Here is a 15,730-nt window from a genome sequence, read left to right as displayed (position 1 = left end):
CTTTTGAAGCTCTGTCCAATGTTAATTACAGAGCTTGATTCCAGTCTCTAAAGGACGATGAGCTGTGTGTTTATATCTGCTCTGTAAGTGATTAAATGTTCACTGAATCTGAATGAAAGCATTGATGTAATATCTGCAGGGGGTGGATAAAAACTGGACAACATACTGGGTGTTTCTGCCTCGATGAAGATTAGGATTAGATTTAGAAGATCTTATGATGTGTGTTGATATATTTTACTGTACATGATGTTTCAGCATAAACATAGAAATGTGTAAGATTGGACAGGATTAGTAATATTGCTGCAAAGAGAAAATATGAAATATATTTTCATCAGTCCACACAGCTTAATATAATTCTATAATGAATATTTTGTCAGTATTTGTGTTGGTTTGTTAAGATGCAAGAACAATTGACGAAATCATTGGTCACGCACTATATAATCAAAACTCAAGTGGAGAAACACCAATCAAGAATTGTACATACAATACAACAAATAATAATCCTTTAAAATTGCATGTTGCGCTCATTTTCATTTTCATAATTTTATTTTGGGTTACTGCTAGAATATGATTGCATGCTTTAATGCTCAAAAACCACATCAGTTTTTTCTCATATTGTCATCGCGGCAGCAATTTTTCCCTCTCTATCTGAAATGATCCATTGAAGTTCGTGTCTCTTTAGACCTCCTGACTGCCCAGTCTTCTCTGATTGGCCAGCTCACACACGCTTCAGCCAGCACCGCTAACAACACCAAAGCTGCTCTGCTATCTCCATACGTGCCAAAATAACCTCTAGTCATAAACTGTGCAAATGTCTGACATGGTGATGTAGCGTGATGTCACAAAGTCACAGAATTAAAGGTGGGACTAATGATGAGGTATCTCAGGGTCAGTGTTTTCTGTGGGAGAGAGGAGCTTCTGTTGCTGTTGTTGCTGACTTCGAGCATTTTAACTCTCAAGATCTTTTATGCACATGTACAAGAATAAAAAAGCTATATAACTACATCACTATATAAAATGCTGAAGGAAAGGAAAAAACAAAAAAGCATGATAGGTCTCCTTTATAATCTCCAAAGCAGTATTCATTCAAGATGCAATTTAATATGGGTTTCTAATACTTTCTTCTTTGTGGGTATCAAATAGTAGGAAATTAAACAGGAAGAACGTTTCCATTTCACAAGCTTCACATGAGTGAACTGAATATTTCTTTATATTTCCAATGCTTCTAAATGTATTCAGGTCAGCTGTGTGCAGCGAGGAAAGCATCACCACCCAGCCTACAGAGAAAGGTCAGCTATCTCATGGATCACAGCCTCTCAAATTTAGTCTCATTACCGTGAATGAGGCACATGCACCACACAATACATTTGCAGACATTGCTCCAGCATAGTGTTATCACAGAATCTGACTGAGAGATGGAGAGCTCGATAGCTTTACTGGTGTGGTTTACCTCCTTCCACAGTCGATGCCTAATGTAGATGATGGTATGATACATTTAAAATGGCTGATGACAGTGGGGGAGGCTAAACGGTTGGATGAAAATCCAATTTTGCCACACAATCGCCGGAGACAAGACTGAATTTGGCTTACATTAACTCAATGTGATGTGGTCACAAAACCCAAGCGATTAAATGTCAAGCAGTGATTGCTTCTCAGATGCTTTGTGGAGAAATTTAAAGCACAAAAACCTAAATGCTGCGATGGGCTAAATGTGAAGCTCCAGGGTCAAAAGCACTGTGGCTGCATCAAATGTTATCTCTGTCAACAATAATCCCACATAAAAGCTCACGTGTATACGAAAATATTTTGTTTCCCTGAGCCTAAGCAGTGTGAAACAGTGATCATGTAATGAGCAACTGATGGCTGTGCATGGCTAGTTCAAATAAATTGCTTGGAAAAACATAACCTGTGGGTAATTAAACCTAAAAATGCATAAATTTAATGTGACATTGTTTGCACATATATCCAGTAATTAACAGCCTCCCTGGTGAGAGGGTAGTGTTGCCTTAGGTGCTGTGTGTTTGGTTTTAATCTCACAGTGAATCAGTGTGACTGATGGGTAGTTAGAGGGGCTTTATGGAAAGTCACGTGACGGCTGGCTTTCAGGCACGACTTGTCATTTGGTATACTCAGAATGCAGGACCATCAGTCCTATCTGCCAGGCTCATCTTGCAGCCACGAACAATATATTGTTCTTGACAAGTATTTTAAGCAGCATTCCATGTACGTTTTTAGTATTCATTTAAATTATACCGATGCTATTATGTGTATTTTAAATCCCTAGAGACTGCACAGGTCCTGGTCGATTCCTGGCTGGAGTACGGTCTCTATGTCACAAGCATGCTCTCCCTGTGTTTCCTCTGGGTGCTCCCACCATCAAGAACATGTACATAAGGGCAGGTCGCTGTCCTTGACCCTTGGGTTCTGCAAAGTGGATGCCAACTGCTCCTAATACTTAGTATGGCTGAAGAGAGAACACATTTTACTATACGTTGTTTGATTGTGTATGTACAAGTAATTTGATCTGGCTTGACTGATTTAATAGTTTCTGACAACCTTACTCTTTCTGTGGCATACAGCCCCAAGCCGATTAGTTGCTACCCAAGGCATGGAGATGCATGAATATGTGCACAACTTTTGCAGGCAGAATTAGAGCTGGGTAATGTATTTTGTAGCAAACGATCCTCAAGCAAGAGAAACTAGTACAGCTGTTGGGGACTATTGAAAGCAGTGGATTAATACACATTTGGTGCTCTAGTTAATATTCGTGGCAGCAGGATACTGTAAGTGGGACTGACCCAAATGATCTACATTGTCCATGTTCATGGTAATGATGTCACGCAGTACTGAGGTATTTTAATTGCTTGGCACAACAAAATGACACAAAAAGAAAAGGAACATAAAGTATTACCAGACGGAAGAAAAATATAATTAATATATAGGACGTGTATGGAGGACAACATTTGACACTCACAAGCTGAAATAAAGCTTCCATGATAACTATCTTTTATATTACCAATTGATTTAATGAGTATTTGAATTGTGGAGGGGCTGCTCTTAAATAATGAAATCAAAAGAAATCAAAGATAATGATACTCTGTGGTCCATAAGCTAACAGAGCTCTTAAGGGTTATTTAGCTGTATTTTTTTTTTTTTTCTTCGTTTTTTGTTTGGTTGCCTCTCGCTGCTCTCTTGTGTTGTTTCCAGATGCAGCAGGAAGCTGTTTACAAGAAAAAGCTCTGATATAACCACAACCTCCCCCACAGTTACAGACTTGCTGCAAAACATGTTGGAGCATTCAGCCGCTTAAGAATCATATATTTCCCTCGGAGATCAAAAGCAGAAAGAGGGTGAATATTTGACTTAAAATCACCAGGTGACCAAAGATATGAGTCCAAATCAATTGTACATCAGCTGTGACACATCCATTGGTTTATGAGCTATAGTTTTGAATCCTTGAGTTTGGCATTATCATCTTAGTATTCTGGAGCCAGACAAGAGGGTGGAGCTGGGGAGCTTATGTATTGCTATTCCTCTATCCTGACTGACGGTTGCTATAGCAGCGCGAGTCTATCACAAGTTCACTAGGGCCTAAAGCTGCACAGCTAACTGAGCTAACTGGCTAATGACCGCTACAGTTAGCACCACCAGGCAGCTGAACTGGTGATATCCCGATGACAGGCAGCCAATTCTTACATACTGCACCTTTAACTGATAAAGAAACTGTTTACTTAGTTAATTGATGAAGTGAGGAGTAGGGCATTTTTTTTCATAAGCTTACATGCAATTAGACTTCTTTGCAAAATAAGCCGTCTATTAGAAAGAATGCACTTTTATGCTGGCTTCACTTTTCAGACCCGAAAGACCCATCCATATTTTACACAGTTGACGCTCAAAATGAAAGACAATGATGCTCCATATCTGCAAAATCTATAAACAGTTTTTCTGAACATGCTGTGTGTACAGCTTGTTTCTCTTGCCCCCAAAGTGAAAAAATGTTAATGCAGCTTTAATGCACAATTTGATGTAATTATTTATTATGGCAATTCAGATGACTCATTAAGCACTTAATTTCTCAGAGTAAGGTTTAATAAATTAAACTGCTCATGCACAATTTTTGTACAAAAAAACATTACAATAAAAAATTAAATCCACAAATAATGCTGTTTTTAACACAATAGAAATGTTAAGGTCAGGCAAATGCACCAGTGTGTACGTATTAACAGGAAAAAGGCTCATTCAACTAAGTCAGGTTACATAAAAACAGTTGAGGAGATAAAAAAATACAGCATCATAAAAATTACCCCAGAAAAATCAGTAGCTTATTTTTACATCCAGCTATTCAATGTTTCACAGAAAGAAAAAAAACTGCGCAGCAAGCAGCTGGGAATGTGGACTATAACTAGCACAGAACAGACAAAAGCAATATCACAGCGCTACACGATCTGAACACATGCTGGGTTACGACTACAAAGCAACAAAGACCTCGCACCATGCATGCTGGCCTGTCAGCTTCTGGAAATCCCCCGACAAAAATGGGGAGACATGGAGCAAAGTTTTCATCATCCGCACCCAAAACAGGGGAGGACAGAAGTTAGGTCAATACTAGTCCATACAAAATGTATCAGTCATTGTAATACAAACAATCATTCAAGTCTTTACACAAAGAATGATTAGGTAGCTGTTCTATAAAAGTCCTGATCTGTGTTTAGAAGAGCACATCTTCATTTTTAATGAGCACCTCCACCACCTGTCTCTGGTAGCGGATGTCATTGAGTGCTGTTACGGCGTCCAGGTTGGGTGCGCGCATGAGGGTGGGCCCGAAAACGATGGCCAGGTTCTCTGCGTTCATCAGGTTGAATTTCTCATTCTGTGTCACCCTGAAAATATACATTATAGTTAGAAACATAGGCTGATTCCGGACAAAAACAGAGATTTAAGGACTGTATGAATATGAACTGAACACAGTGTTTTTAAAATAAAGCAAGATCCTTTAAACATTGTATTTCTCTATCGTTCTCTGTTCTGCTACTGAGTAAAGTGAAATTGGGAGTTACAATAGGATTGTGATGAATAACATTCCCTCTGTGAAGATAATGTCAATCACTAGAAGTTCCCCTACTCTGAAACCCCCTCCCTCCTGAGAATTTAACTCATGTAGAGTTCGACTCACCTTTTTAAGTGAGCCATGAGGTACTTCAGAGTTTCACTGTGTGAGGGCGGCAGCAGAGCGAGAGCCTCGCGGAAAGCTTCCAGCTTCTTCTCTGGGTCTGTGAGCTCTGAACAGAGAGAGAGAGAGGAGTGCTGCTGTTAGAGTGACCACAATACACTCTCTGACCTCAGAAGACACAAGAAAGAACCAATGTTTCCTGTGGGGCAATAAAAGCCATTTGTCTCTGAGAGGATGTTTGAGGTTGCTCAAGATGACAAGAAACACTGGGAATGTGTTCTTGAATGTACGGTCAAATTAGGTGCACAATTCCCTTTCCCCCAATAACAACCATAACATCTGTTGAACAGTAATGGACAAAAATAACAACCTTACAATCTACAGACTCAAGAATGTATACATGTTTATATTTATGAGCCCAGTCCCTCAAACATTAGCATTTGTTGGAGGATATTGAACTGGATTCCATCAAATGCAGGTGTTTCTGTTCTTTTGTCTGCCCTCTTAAGATCAATATTCTACAGCTGACAACTCATATGTGCTCCCAGAAAAGAATTTTTCAAATCAACCTAATTGACAACATGAAGCAAAAAAAAATATAGGGTAACACTTGACGGTACAGAAACTCAAATATGTGAGTAGAACTAAGGAATGAGCGAGGAACAATCTAATAATTCATGAATATTTAATGAGTAGCTCCTGAATAACATTGATCCAATGACTATGATGATGAGTTACTAGATATTAAACTTCCCCTTCATGATTAATATAAAGTAATAATATGGCTAACACCTAGTATACTCAGTGTGATGTATCACTTTTGATGGCTGCAGGCTAAAAACATGTAACTAATGATTAAGTAATGAGTAATGAATGAGTTGTTGTGTGTTTATGCCGCTCAGTTGTTGGTTCACAGTTAATCAGGAAGAAAGAAGTTGAAATATGAAATAATAATATGAAATAATCATCACCTAATTACGGTGGCCCTGAGTTTCAAAATACAACCATACTTAAGAAAACGCAACTTTTCAGAACACATGACATTGAACTGTTGCAAGGTACTTGGGTTCTTTCCAATCACAAGCACAAAGTAAATGAAATGTTGTTGCCTTTTCTGAAACGTTGCTGTATTTTGACGATCATGGCCATCGTACCAAATAATTCATTAACAGAGAATCTCTAAGTTTGTTCGTAACCATTTTTTAAGCATTGGTGAACTATCCATCAAGGAGTCATTAAATACTACACCCCCCTTCACTTGTTTCTTGTATCTACTCACATTTCTGTGCTGAATTGTAAAGTCTTTACACATAGAGCTCAGAAGTGGATGATGACACCAGCAAAATAGAACTGAAACAGGTGTGTTTGTGACTAATTTGTCTAGCTGTGACTTACTTGCAGCCTCGATGAACCTTGGGTAAGCATCGTATGAGATGACGGGAACAGGCAAATCCCTTAGGTACAGTTTCAGTGCACCCGTAATGATATTGATGTCTTCATAGGCATTCCCTGAGATGTCTGTCTTCTCGCCATCTGTGAGGATGCATGATGGAATAAGAGAGACAAGAAGAAGAAGAGAAGGAGAGTTTTCACACTGTAGAAATGGCAGACATCAGCACTTGCACATCACCATGTGAAGTGAGGAATAAAGAGATTGTGTTACTTCTCCCACTCTGTATTTCGCAAAGTAGCTGCTATCATCCGCCTGGCCTGTTTTATTCTGACTTTCCTTCAGTTATGCATGCTTTCCAGAGAGGCCATGGCCTACTTGTGCTGGCAGACTGAACATCACAGTGCTGTGAGCTGGAATGACACTCTGTCATGGATGATCTCCCACATGCGGATCTAGCTAAGAGTTTAGCCCACCACTGCAGGCTTTTTCTTATAGTTAAAATTCACACTGCGCTGGGCCAAGACAGGCTCATTCTCACTAAGTCTACTACTGAATCCCAACACATTGGAGGAGTCTTTTTTTAAGGCTATGTTTAAGGCAGTGAGAGTACATCCATGGTTTGTATCCCCTGAGGTCCCCCCCTGTCTGTCCACACTGTGAAACCCTGCATGTGAGGGACATGTCAGGATCTGCGCTCCCAGATGGACAGTAATCCTTCACAAATGTGTCACTTTCTCATTAATCTGAAATGTTCTAGGGTTCTTATGTAAACGTATGTAAGCATGCGATGTCAATCGTCATGTTGCTAGCTGACAGAAGTCTAGAACACAGTTAAACCAAAGAAACACACACCTTTGTCAAACGCCATCTTGACTTCTTCCACCGAATCAGTGAATCCAGATATTCTGTAGAGGCCCTCAGACTTGAGTCCTTGAGGAACAAACATGAAATAAACATCAGTTCAGACACTGTCAGGGCTGTCATCGGTAATGTAGAAAAATTCACCTGCATGGTTCGCCTTGCGTAATTTAGGAAAAAAATGCCATTAAACACTCTTAAATATGCATAAGAAATTAAGGATAAAATGTCCACAATGTCACACAATGGAACAACATCGGCAGATGCGAATAGTTTTCTGCATCACTGGGCAAAATAATAAAGACATAAATCAAACTTAGCTTCAGACATATATTAGAGGGCAGACAATGAGGGAGCAATGAGTTTCCTACATAGCTGAATGATTTAACTGAAATGCAATCAAGTAAGGCAGCAGGAAACGAAGTAATGTATTCCTCATTACACGTTTACAATTACCAGCACACTCATCACTCCTCTCAGTCATCCCCCCGCCCAAAAAACATTAACTCTGTTAGTAATGTAATCAGATTTTTAACACTTCAATCTGAAGAGAATTGGTTGTTGATAGCTTACCAGTTGAGGCTTACAAAATTAAAAAGAAAGCTGTTTAACAACAAGCATCATAAATACAAAATTGGATCCATTGGTATTTTAAAGGGATCTAAAATACTGTTCTGCATAATATTGACTAAAAATGTTAAAAATTCATTTTGTTAATGTAATTCAATTTGAAGTTTTCTAAATGTACTTAATAATACATCATTTCAGAGTAACTGTCACGATGTGACACGGCATGAGCCTGATCGGTTGTCCTAAATAATTAATGTATGTCTCTATGGAAGCAAAGTAAGCTTCAAGGACTTGAAAATGTATCTATTCATGAAATGTAATCACTACTGAATATTAAGTATTTGAGGTTTTGAAACACTAAAAAACAATCCCTTTACATGTGGGCTGGATTCTCCCTTATTGACATTTCCAGAGGGTTGTTTATGCAGTTTCTAACCTTGATATTAATCCTTAGTTTTTAAGTTTCACGGATAGAAGACTCAATTATCGATAATCCAAGTAGCTCATTTTTGGAAATAACATTTGTTTGTTAAAAAAATCAAGTTCCACTAATGGATTGATTAAATTCAAACCACAAAATGTAAGACAAGAATTAAAACTGGAACATTTGGAGTCACTCAGATGTCTGAAATGTAAATTTGTGCACCTGAAACAAATAGCATAAATCATCTTAAATTTTCAAATGACCCCCTGGATTATTGAAGATATAACAAACAATCTAACATAACACCATAATTCCTCCTCTTCAGTTCGCAGCATTTCAGTTAAAACCCTTCGGCTGAAAGCGTCTTTACAGCAAGTAACGCTGTTAGGGCTTTAGATTGAGTCAGTATGGAAATTAAACTGCATTTATCACATTTGCAACTGACCTCTTGACTCGATCTCTCGTATGCACATGTCCACCACCATGGGTCGTGCCGTATTATAAGCGTTCACCAGGGTCGTGAGGTCACAGCTGTAGATCTTACGAATGTGTCTCATGTCTGGCTTGCAGTCGTTGGGTACCAGAGGCGAGCACTGTTTGTGGACGTTCAGACCACAATCTGCAGAGAGACAGAGGCAGAGACATACAGGACAAGAGTTAGAGTTTTTATTTGCAGTGTAAAATTTATCAACCAGAAAGCAAAGACTCAGTTTTGTGAGGATTTTTATGTAAATTCACATCAACATCATGTCCGTTTGGCTTTGGTTGGTTGGTTTCATGTGTGTGTTTTGGCTTGCAGAATGGTGTTAATTCCCTTGATCAATATTTACCCCCCCAAATGTCACGAGACCGCTGGAGAGCTTCTCTCTCTCGCTTTCTCTCTCTCTCTCTCTCTCTCTCTCTCTCTCGCTCGCTCTCTCTCGACCACACATGGCACTGGAGTCACCTTGAGCAGGGGATAAACCCAAAGTCACCTCTACAGGCCCATTTATTAATTAAAAAAACAGCAATGAAACACAAGACAGGACATTAGTCTATGAAATATTTGCATCTTTCTAAATATTTGTGTGAAAAGACTTCATAGCGCGAATGAAAAATAGTTGATTCTTGGTTAATGTGAGGAAATTGTCTTTTTGATGTTTTTTTTCTAATATCCTGTAGCCTCAGCGGGGATCCAAATAGCATATTAGTCATGATGTCAGTGTAAGTATCCCACATAGCATTCAGGATGTGGGCCTGAGGCACAGCTGTTTAGGGCAGGATTCACCTTGTCGGGAACAGAGGAGCCCGTGGAGAGCAGCTGCAGAAAGAGAGAGACTGCAGCTCTGCTTTGTAACAGAGACGCATGGAGGGAGTAAGAGGAACACTGGAAACGCTGTGGCCTGGAGGAGGGATAGCCAGCGCTGCTGCTGTGTGCTCCATTCTTCTCCAAATCCAAGCTCTCACACAATGGCTGTGGAAGCAGCGATTGAGGCGCTGCGGGCTACACTAGACCTAGTTTCCCAGACTAAAATGGGGCAGCTCTTCAAGCTCTTAGATCTTTTGAGCCGCCTCCAAATTCTGAGGGTTTTTTTTTTTTTTTTTTTTGGCAAATGCCGTGTGCTTTTTGGTTCAAAAAACATTTAAAAAAAACAGTTTGATCCCTCTGAAGAATTACTTTTTAATTTCGAATACAATAACCCTTTGAAAGCTAAGAACCGACGTTTCTGCAGGACCTCAGACAATATTTAGATTAATATGGGTCCCTAGAGAAATTCACCCAGCCTGCATTTATAAGCATTGATGCAGAAATGTAATTACCTTAAGAGATGATTCTCTTAAGGATATGAGACAGGCAGTATAAAAGAGGAGGGCCTGTCATCAGACTCAAATCTGCACAGCCCCTGTTGTCCATGTGAGCACACTGATGGCCCCGGCTCCTATAGGTGGGGCTGGTAAGGGCTGAGGAAGGGGCCCGAGGGACACCAGGAGACAGGGGGTGCTGCTTTACTGCACCGTCAGCTCTGTCTCTGTTGCTATGGTGGGGAGGCTGCAGCTCAGTGGTGGCTAAAGGGCTCTGAGAAGAGGTTTTAATGGAGGCTGGATGCTAATTTCTAATCAGCACATTATCAGCGTGTCTACCAGCACCAGAAGCAGAGCTGTGACCAGATAAAACCGGTCCCCTTTCTAAAAGAGCTAAAACTGAAATACGCCTCTTGTATTTGTCAGATTGTTTGGTTTTTCTACCAACTATTTAAGTTAAATGGGGGTTGAGCTGCTTGACCCAGCTCTTTGGTTGAAGCCGCTGAATTTTAATGCGTGTGGAAAAGGGAGCTCCTTCCCCACGCTCCAAGCTCTGCTCCTCATTAAAGAGACATGCCAGCTTTGTTTTCCTTCATGGGCATGATGGGATGAGGCTGGGGGGGCGTACTCTGATGAGGAAATGTGGCACAACAAGCACAAGCAAGGGGCTGGCTTCCTGGCACTCAGTCAAAACCAGTTCACACATAGAAAAAGGAAAAAAAGGGGGTGGGAGAACATTTTTTTTGGGTATGCAAATCGAGCATCACGTGCGACTTTGCTGCCCTAGATTCTGGTGGCTGTGGTCGAGTCTGAAGGAATGGCGATAAACTTGTGCGCTTTCCTTTAGATTGTTGTTCCAGATCAAGACATTAATAATTTATGAGCGAGCTCCCACAGATTTCTGTGTGGCATACTTTGTTGCATCAATAAAATATCAAAGAGACACATCAGACTGTATTACGGCACTGTTCTGGGATGGGAAGTGAATCCTAACAACAGTTGCACAGAAATAGAAATCTCTGTATTTGACAAGCAAAGGGGCAAAAATAACAGAACCGTTTACCACAATAACAGGTCTGAATGTGAGTCTGTTACAGCTATCAAACATAGTACATTGATATTCATAAAGGATGGAAAATTATGATACAGATTGTAGGTGATTATCTTGAAAAAAAAATGCTAAGCTCTTAGCTCATGCTAAGAACAAAATCAGCTGAGAGAAATACTAAGAATTGAGCTTTAAACATGCTATTTGTCAGCTGCAGCAGTGAGCCTACTGTTGTGTGTTTACTGGGTTATGATGCAGCAAATGTGTATCCAATAAAATCATGGAAGTGGAAACACAGATAGCCTTTGTTACTATAATGATGTCAACAGGAAATGAAGAACAAACAAGCCCTGAGCGAAACAAAATATCTGGCCATTATTTCCAAAAAGAGAACAAAAATAAATGAATACTTTTATTAAAGGAGCACTATGTAGTTTTTGGCAAGCAGTTCTAACCAGAAGAGAAGCATCTTAAGTCACTGATTTTTTTTAATGCCTAAACAAACTAAATGAATAAAATCTTTGTTTTCATGACCAACAAATTATATCTGGCGGACCCTGCCACCTTTTTAGCTGAGCTTTCTAGGGACCTAATTCTCTCTGAGAATGAGAAAGATTGTTTGTCAGAGTTTGTCTTATAACTCATTGATACTGTAAATATTAAAATTCCGAGTTTGAATTTCTTCTACAAACCTACATAGTGGACCCTTCAGACTTGATACTTGTCTGCTGCTTGTAGTGAGCCCGTTGTTGTATGTTTACTTGGTTTGTAATGCAGCGAATGTTTATCATGGTGGAAGCCTTTGTTGCTGTAATGATGTCAACAGGAAGTGAGGAACAACCAAGCCCTGAGTGAAAACAAATTCATTCATTAATTTAAAAAAGAAAAAGAATAAAAAAATAGATATCTTTGGATTTTATTCATAATCTGTCATCATGATTGGTTCTGAAAGTCATCCTTCTGCTCGTTTGAACTTATTCCCCCATTCAGTGAGAAGAAAGTAGGTCAAAAACAAGGTTTAACGTAGTGTAAAGTATAGAGTATCTGTTACATCATAGATACAGAGGCCTCCATCCAATCTATTATACAACCCCTAATCCATAAACCACTGTTGGGACTTTAGATTAAAACTCGTTAATCCAGCGCCAGATGTACTAAAAACCAAGTAACCCATATACAGCAATGCTCACTTTGTACAGCATGAACACAACGAGAGGACTCTGTGAAGTGATGAAGCAGTTTACGTAAGGCTGACTAAGACGTAATGAGAACAAGATGTACGGTACCTGCACATTTGACCCCCTGAGCCATCAGTCCCCACATGAAGCTGGCACAGTGTTCACACCAGTGAGGCCCTCGGAAGGTGTGGACCTACAACAGAGAAGGAGACAGTGACACATATTAGTGATGAGGTCCAGTGGCAGGACATAGAGGGAACAGCGGGAAGTTTCATTCCACAGACACCCCATCTCCCTCTTTTACCAGCCAGGATGTAGGTGCTGCCATCATGAATGAGGCGTAGGAGGAGGATTATCTGTGGGTGGAGGAGGATTGTTGTTCAAACAGACCCTCAAACTGACAATATGCTGGGGTGGGTGCAGCGGTGACATGGAACAGGGGAGGCTTTGGCACAGCAGGATGTGTCACTTCACCGCAGTGAAGGTGCAAGTTGTCAGGGAAATTTGCTATGGAAACAGTAGAAGGCCACCTTGCTTCATGCAGGAAATGCAAGGCCCTCCCGTGTTCCATCAGGTAACAACAGCCCAGCCAATCAGAGAGGCCTCTGGGAGAGTGAGGAAGTCACAACTCTCCCTGGTTTCATTAAGTCAGTGGCAGATACAGCGGGGAAGCTGTATCACCTGGAGTGATGTGGTTCCTTACAGTTTCTTTTTATGTTTACAGATTTATCTTTTTTTTTTTTTTCATTTGAGCATGTGTCTTATCACTTGCTGTGCTGTTATTGACTTATATGTCCACTCTTTGTTTTGTCTGTGATACAAACAGTGTCGTGCCTGTTTAAGGAAAAAAAAAATAAATGCAGGTAACAGATGTAATTACTTGGACTAATATGAAAATATATGAAGGGTTGCGAGGGGAACTTTAGAAATGTCGATACAGTTACTAATAACTTTTTCAAAATGTAATCAGTAAAGTAATCTAAATATCACAATATTGTCTTTGTATCTGTATCTGTAACTTATATCTTTGATCTATTTACATCTTTTTTTCTGTAACTTTAATGGCATACAGTTACCTGTTTTTTGTATCCTGATTACATAATCCTGTTACATGTATTCTGTTACTCCCCAAGCCTGCATATACGATTAACTTTGTTTCACATGTGTATTCACATTTTTACATGAGGAGGAAAACACATCCAGTGAAATAAGAATAAATATGCCTCCTTACACATGAATTCTGTATTTTCATATGTGAACTAAGATTTTAACCTGTCCCATGTGAATTACATACATTCATTTGTGGTTGGCTTCACATGTGGATTAACAAGCCACAGGAAACTAGGTAAAATTTGAGTCTCCACGTGTGAGCAATTAACTTGTTTTGCATTTGAATTCATATGTGATGGCTATTCTGCACACGTGGATCTACATAAAATTAGGTGAGATATGCTTCTTCACATGTGAATTACATACATTCATATGTGATTGCCTTGTTTAAGTGTGGATTAAAATGTCCACATGTGAAAACAAAACATGGCACATGAAATCTAGTGAAATGTTCCTCTTATTGGCTTTTGTTGCACATGTGGATAAGAATTTCCACATCTTAAAGAGGCTGCAGCCGGAAAAAACTGCAGTTTAACTTGATAAATGTTGTGTTTATCTGAGTGCTTCATTCGGACAGTTTGAAAATGATGGCACGGATGAATCATATGTTTTGTGCACTCATCCACTAAAAGTACTCTCAAATTCCACGAGATCCTTTGGTTGTCAGAGCTTTCAACACGTGAACTCAACACTGCTAAAATGTTGAAACACAACACTCAGCGGTACAAGAGAACAAAGCAGCAGAAAAAGAGATCAGTAAGCATCAGCACTTTGAAAGCCTTGAAGGTAATATTTCACCTGCAGCGCTTCATCCCATTAACCAGTCAAAGTGGGAGAGTGAGCATGAGCCAAACAGGGTTACACTCCTCCACTGTTTCCCCTCTCCATCGGCCTAATCTCTCCATCTGGTGTTCACACTAACAGCAGTGCTCCACAGACCACCCAACAGATTTTCTTTTGATAAAGGCTCTCTGGACAGACCAAAACAGCTCTGTTTTTCATCCCCTCTCTCTCACTCTGCAACCCCCCTCCACCTCTTCCTCTTCCCATCTCGCACAAGAGAGGCATGAGAAGCAGCCCTCTGGCCACGCATGATGAAATTAAAAATCTGGGGAGGGGAAACAGCTGGGAAGAGTTTCTTTAAGTCAATCCGAGTCTCACCTTGAAGTTGTGGACCTTCTCAGATCTGGGTGTCCGCTCGTTCTCCTTCAGCGTGGCTCTGCGGACCAGTGAGGTGAGCTGTGAATAGGCGAACAGTTTAAGTGGCTGCCAGAAAGTGGCTGGAGGTTTCTGTGGCCCCATCCTCATCCCCAGAGCTGCCGCCAGAATATCCTCCTGATTGGCCTCCCGCTTGGCCTTTTGCACCAGGGACTTCTCTTCCTTGTGAACATCGTAGGACTCTCTAGATGGCATTCTGGTGCTGCAGACGAAGGAGCAAACCCAGTGGAAAAAAAGTCCCAAAAATGAAGGGGAAAAACTCTTTGATGCTCAGAGCAAGTCTGTATCAAAAGATAGTACTTGCATTGTCACAGTTAGACAGAGACATCACAAAAAAGCAATTTTAAATTATACTGAAAGAAAAAGTCTGGAAGTCACTGAATAGAGTCCAAAAGAGAGAAGAAGAAAAAAAAACAGTGGTCCTTTAAATCCTCACACAGCAGTGACAGTAGATCAAGTGGAGCCTCTGTGATAGGACTGCCAGGTTTTATATAAAAGAGGTGCAGCCCTGGGTGCTCATGTGCTTCTCTGGGAAACGTGTATGCAGATGAGCAGAGTGGTTTCACTAATCCTCTCCTCCCTGTGCAGAGCTGATATTCTCCCTGGAACAGAAACAGCCCACTGTTGTGTACGGATGCTGCCGGGGCGGGCAGAGCGAGGGGGGAGGAGTGCAGGGGCGGACCCTGTAGTAGTCATAGTGGATTAAACAGATCCCACCAGCCAATCACAGCACGGATCCACCAGCTTTATAGTAGCCAGCCACCCCGCCCCCCACACAACCATCTCCATCAGATATCCAAGCAGAGGGAGCCTGGGTAGGATGAAATGAGAGTGGGATGATAATGAGCAATGAATGAGTCATGCATCAAGAGTGGCTGCTGCTGCTGCTGCCTGCACTACTTGCGACAGCAGCGGGCCGTTAGGGAGAGGAGCTATTTTCAAAATTCAGGTTGCCACAGAAACTAATCATGAAAAAAAC

At 40.6% G+C, this 15,730-nt stretch overlaps 1 protein-coding gene across 1 annotated transcript; it reads right to left on the bottom strand.

Annotated features, from left to right (window-relative positions):
- Positions 1-4,028: 4,028 nt before the first annotated feature.
- On the bottom strand, positions 4,029-15,389 carry chn1 (chimerin 1). The gene is made up of 7 exons (XM_037108648.1): positions 14,695-15,389; positions 12,532-12,616; positions 8,861-9,034; positions 7,416-7,493; positions 6,566-6,703; positions 5,174-5,279; positions 4,029-4,880 (listed from the first exon to the last, which is right to left on the bottom strand). The coding sequence occupies exons 1-7, from the start codon at positions 14,944-14,946 to the stop codon at positions 4,709-4,711; spliced, it is 1,005 nt and encodes a 334-aa protein (XP_036964543.1). The 5' UTR covers positions 14,947-15,389; the 3' UTR covers positions 4,029-4,708.
- Between the last annotated feature and the right edge of the window lie 341 nt (positions 15,390-15,730).

Source organism: Acanthopagrus latus, chromosome 9 (genome assembly GCF_904848185.1).
Source record: "Acanthopagrus latus isolate v.2019 chromosome 9, fAcaLat1.1, whole genome shotgun sequence".
NCBI classification, from domain to species: Eukaryota; Metazoa; Chordata; class Actinopteri; order Spariformes; family Sparidae; genus Acanthopagrus; species Acanthopagrus latus.
The sequence above is the reverse complement of the archived record's forward strand: the minus strand, read 5'-3'. Positions and strand labels throughout refer to the sequence as shown.

Coding starts and splice junctions, on each gene's coding strand:
- chn1 (XM_037108648.1), bottom strand. CDS start 14,946: ATGCCATCTAGAGAGTCCTACGATGTTCACAAGGAAGAGAAGTCCCTG. Junction 9,035..12,531: donor TCAGGGGGTCAAATGTGCAG/GTACCGTACATC, acceptor GTCTCTCTGCAG/ATTGTGGTCTGAACGTCCAC. Junction 6,704..7,415: donor CAAGATGGCGTTTGACAAAG/GTGTGTGTTTCT, acceptor GCATCCTCACAG/ATGGCGAGAAGACAGACATC.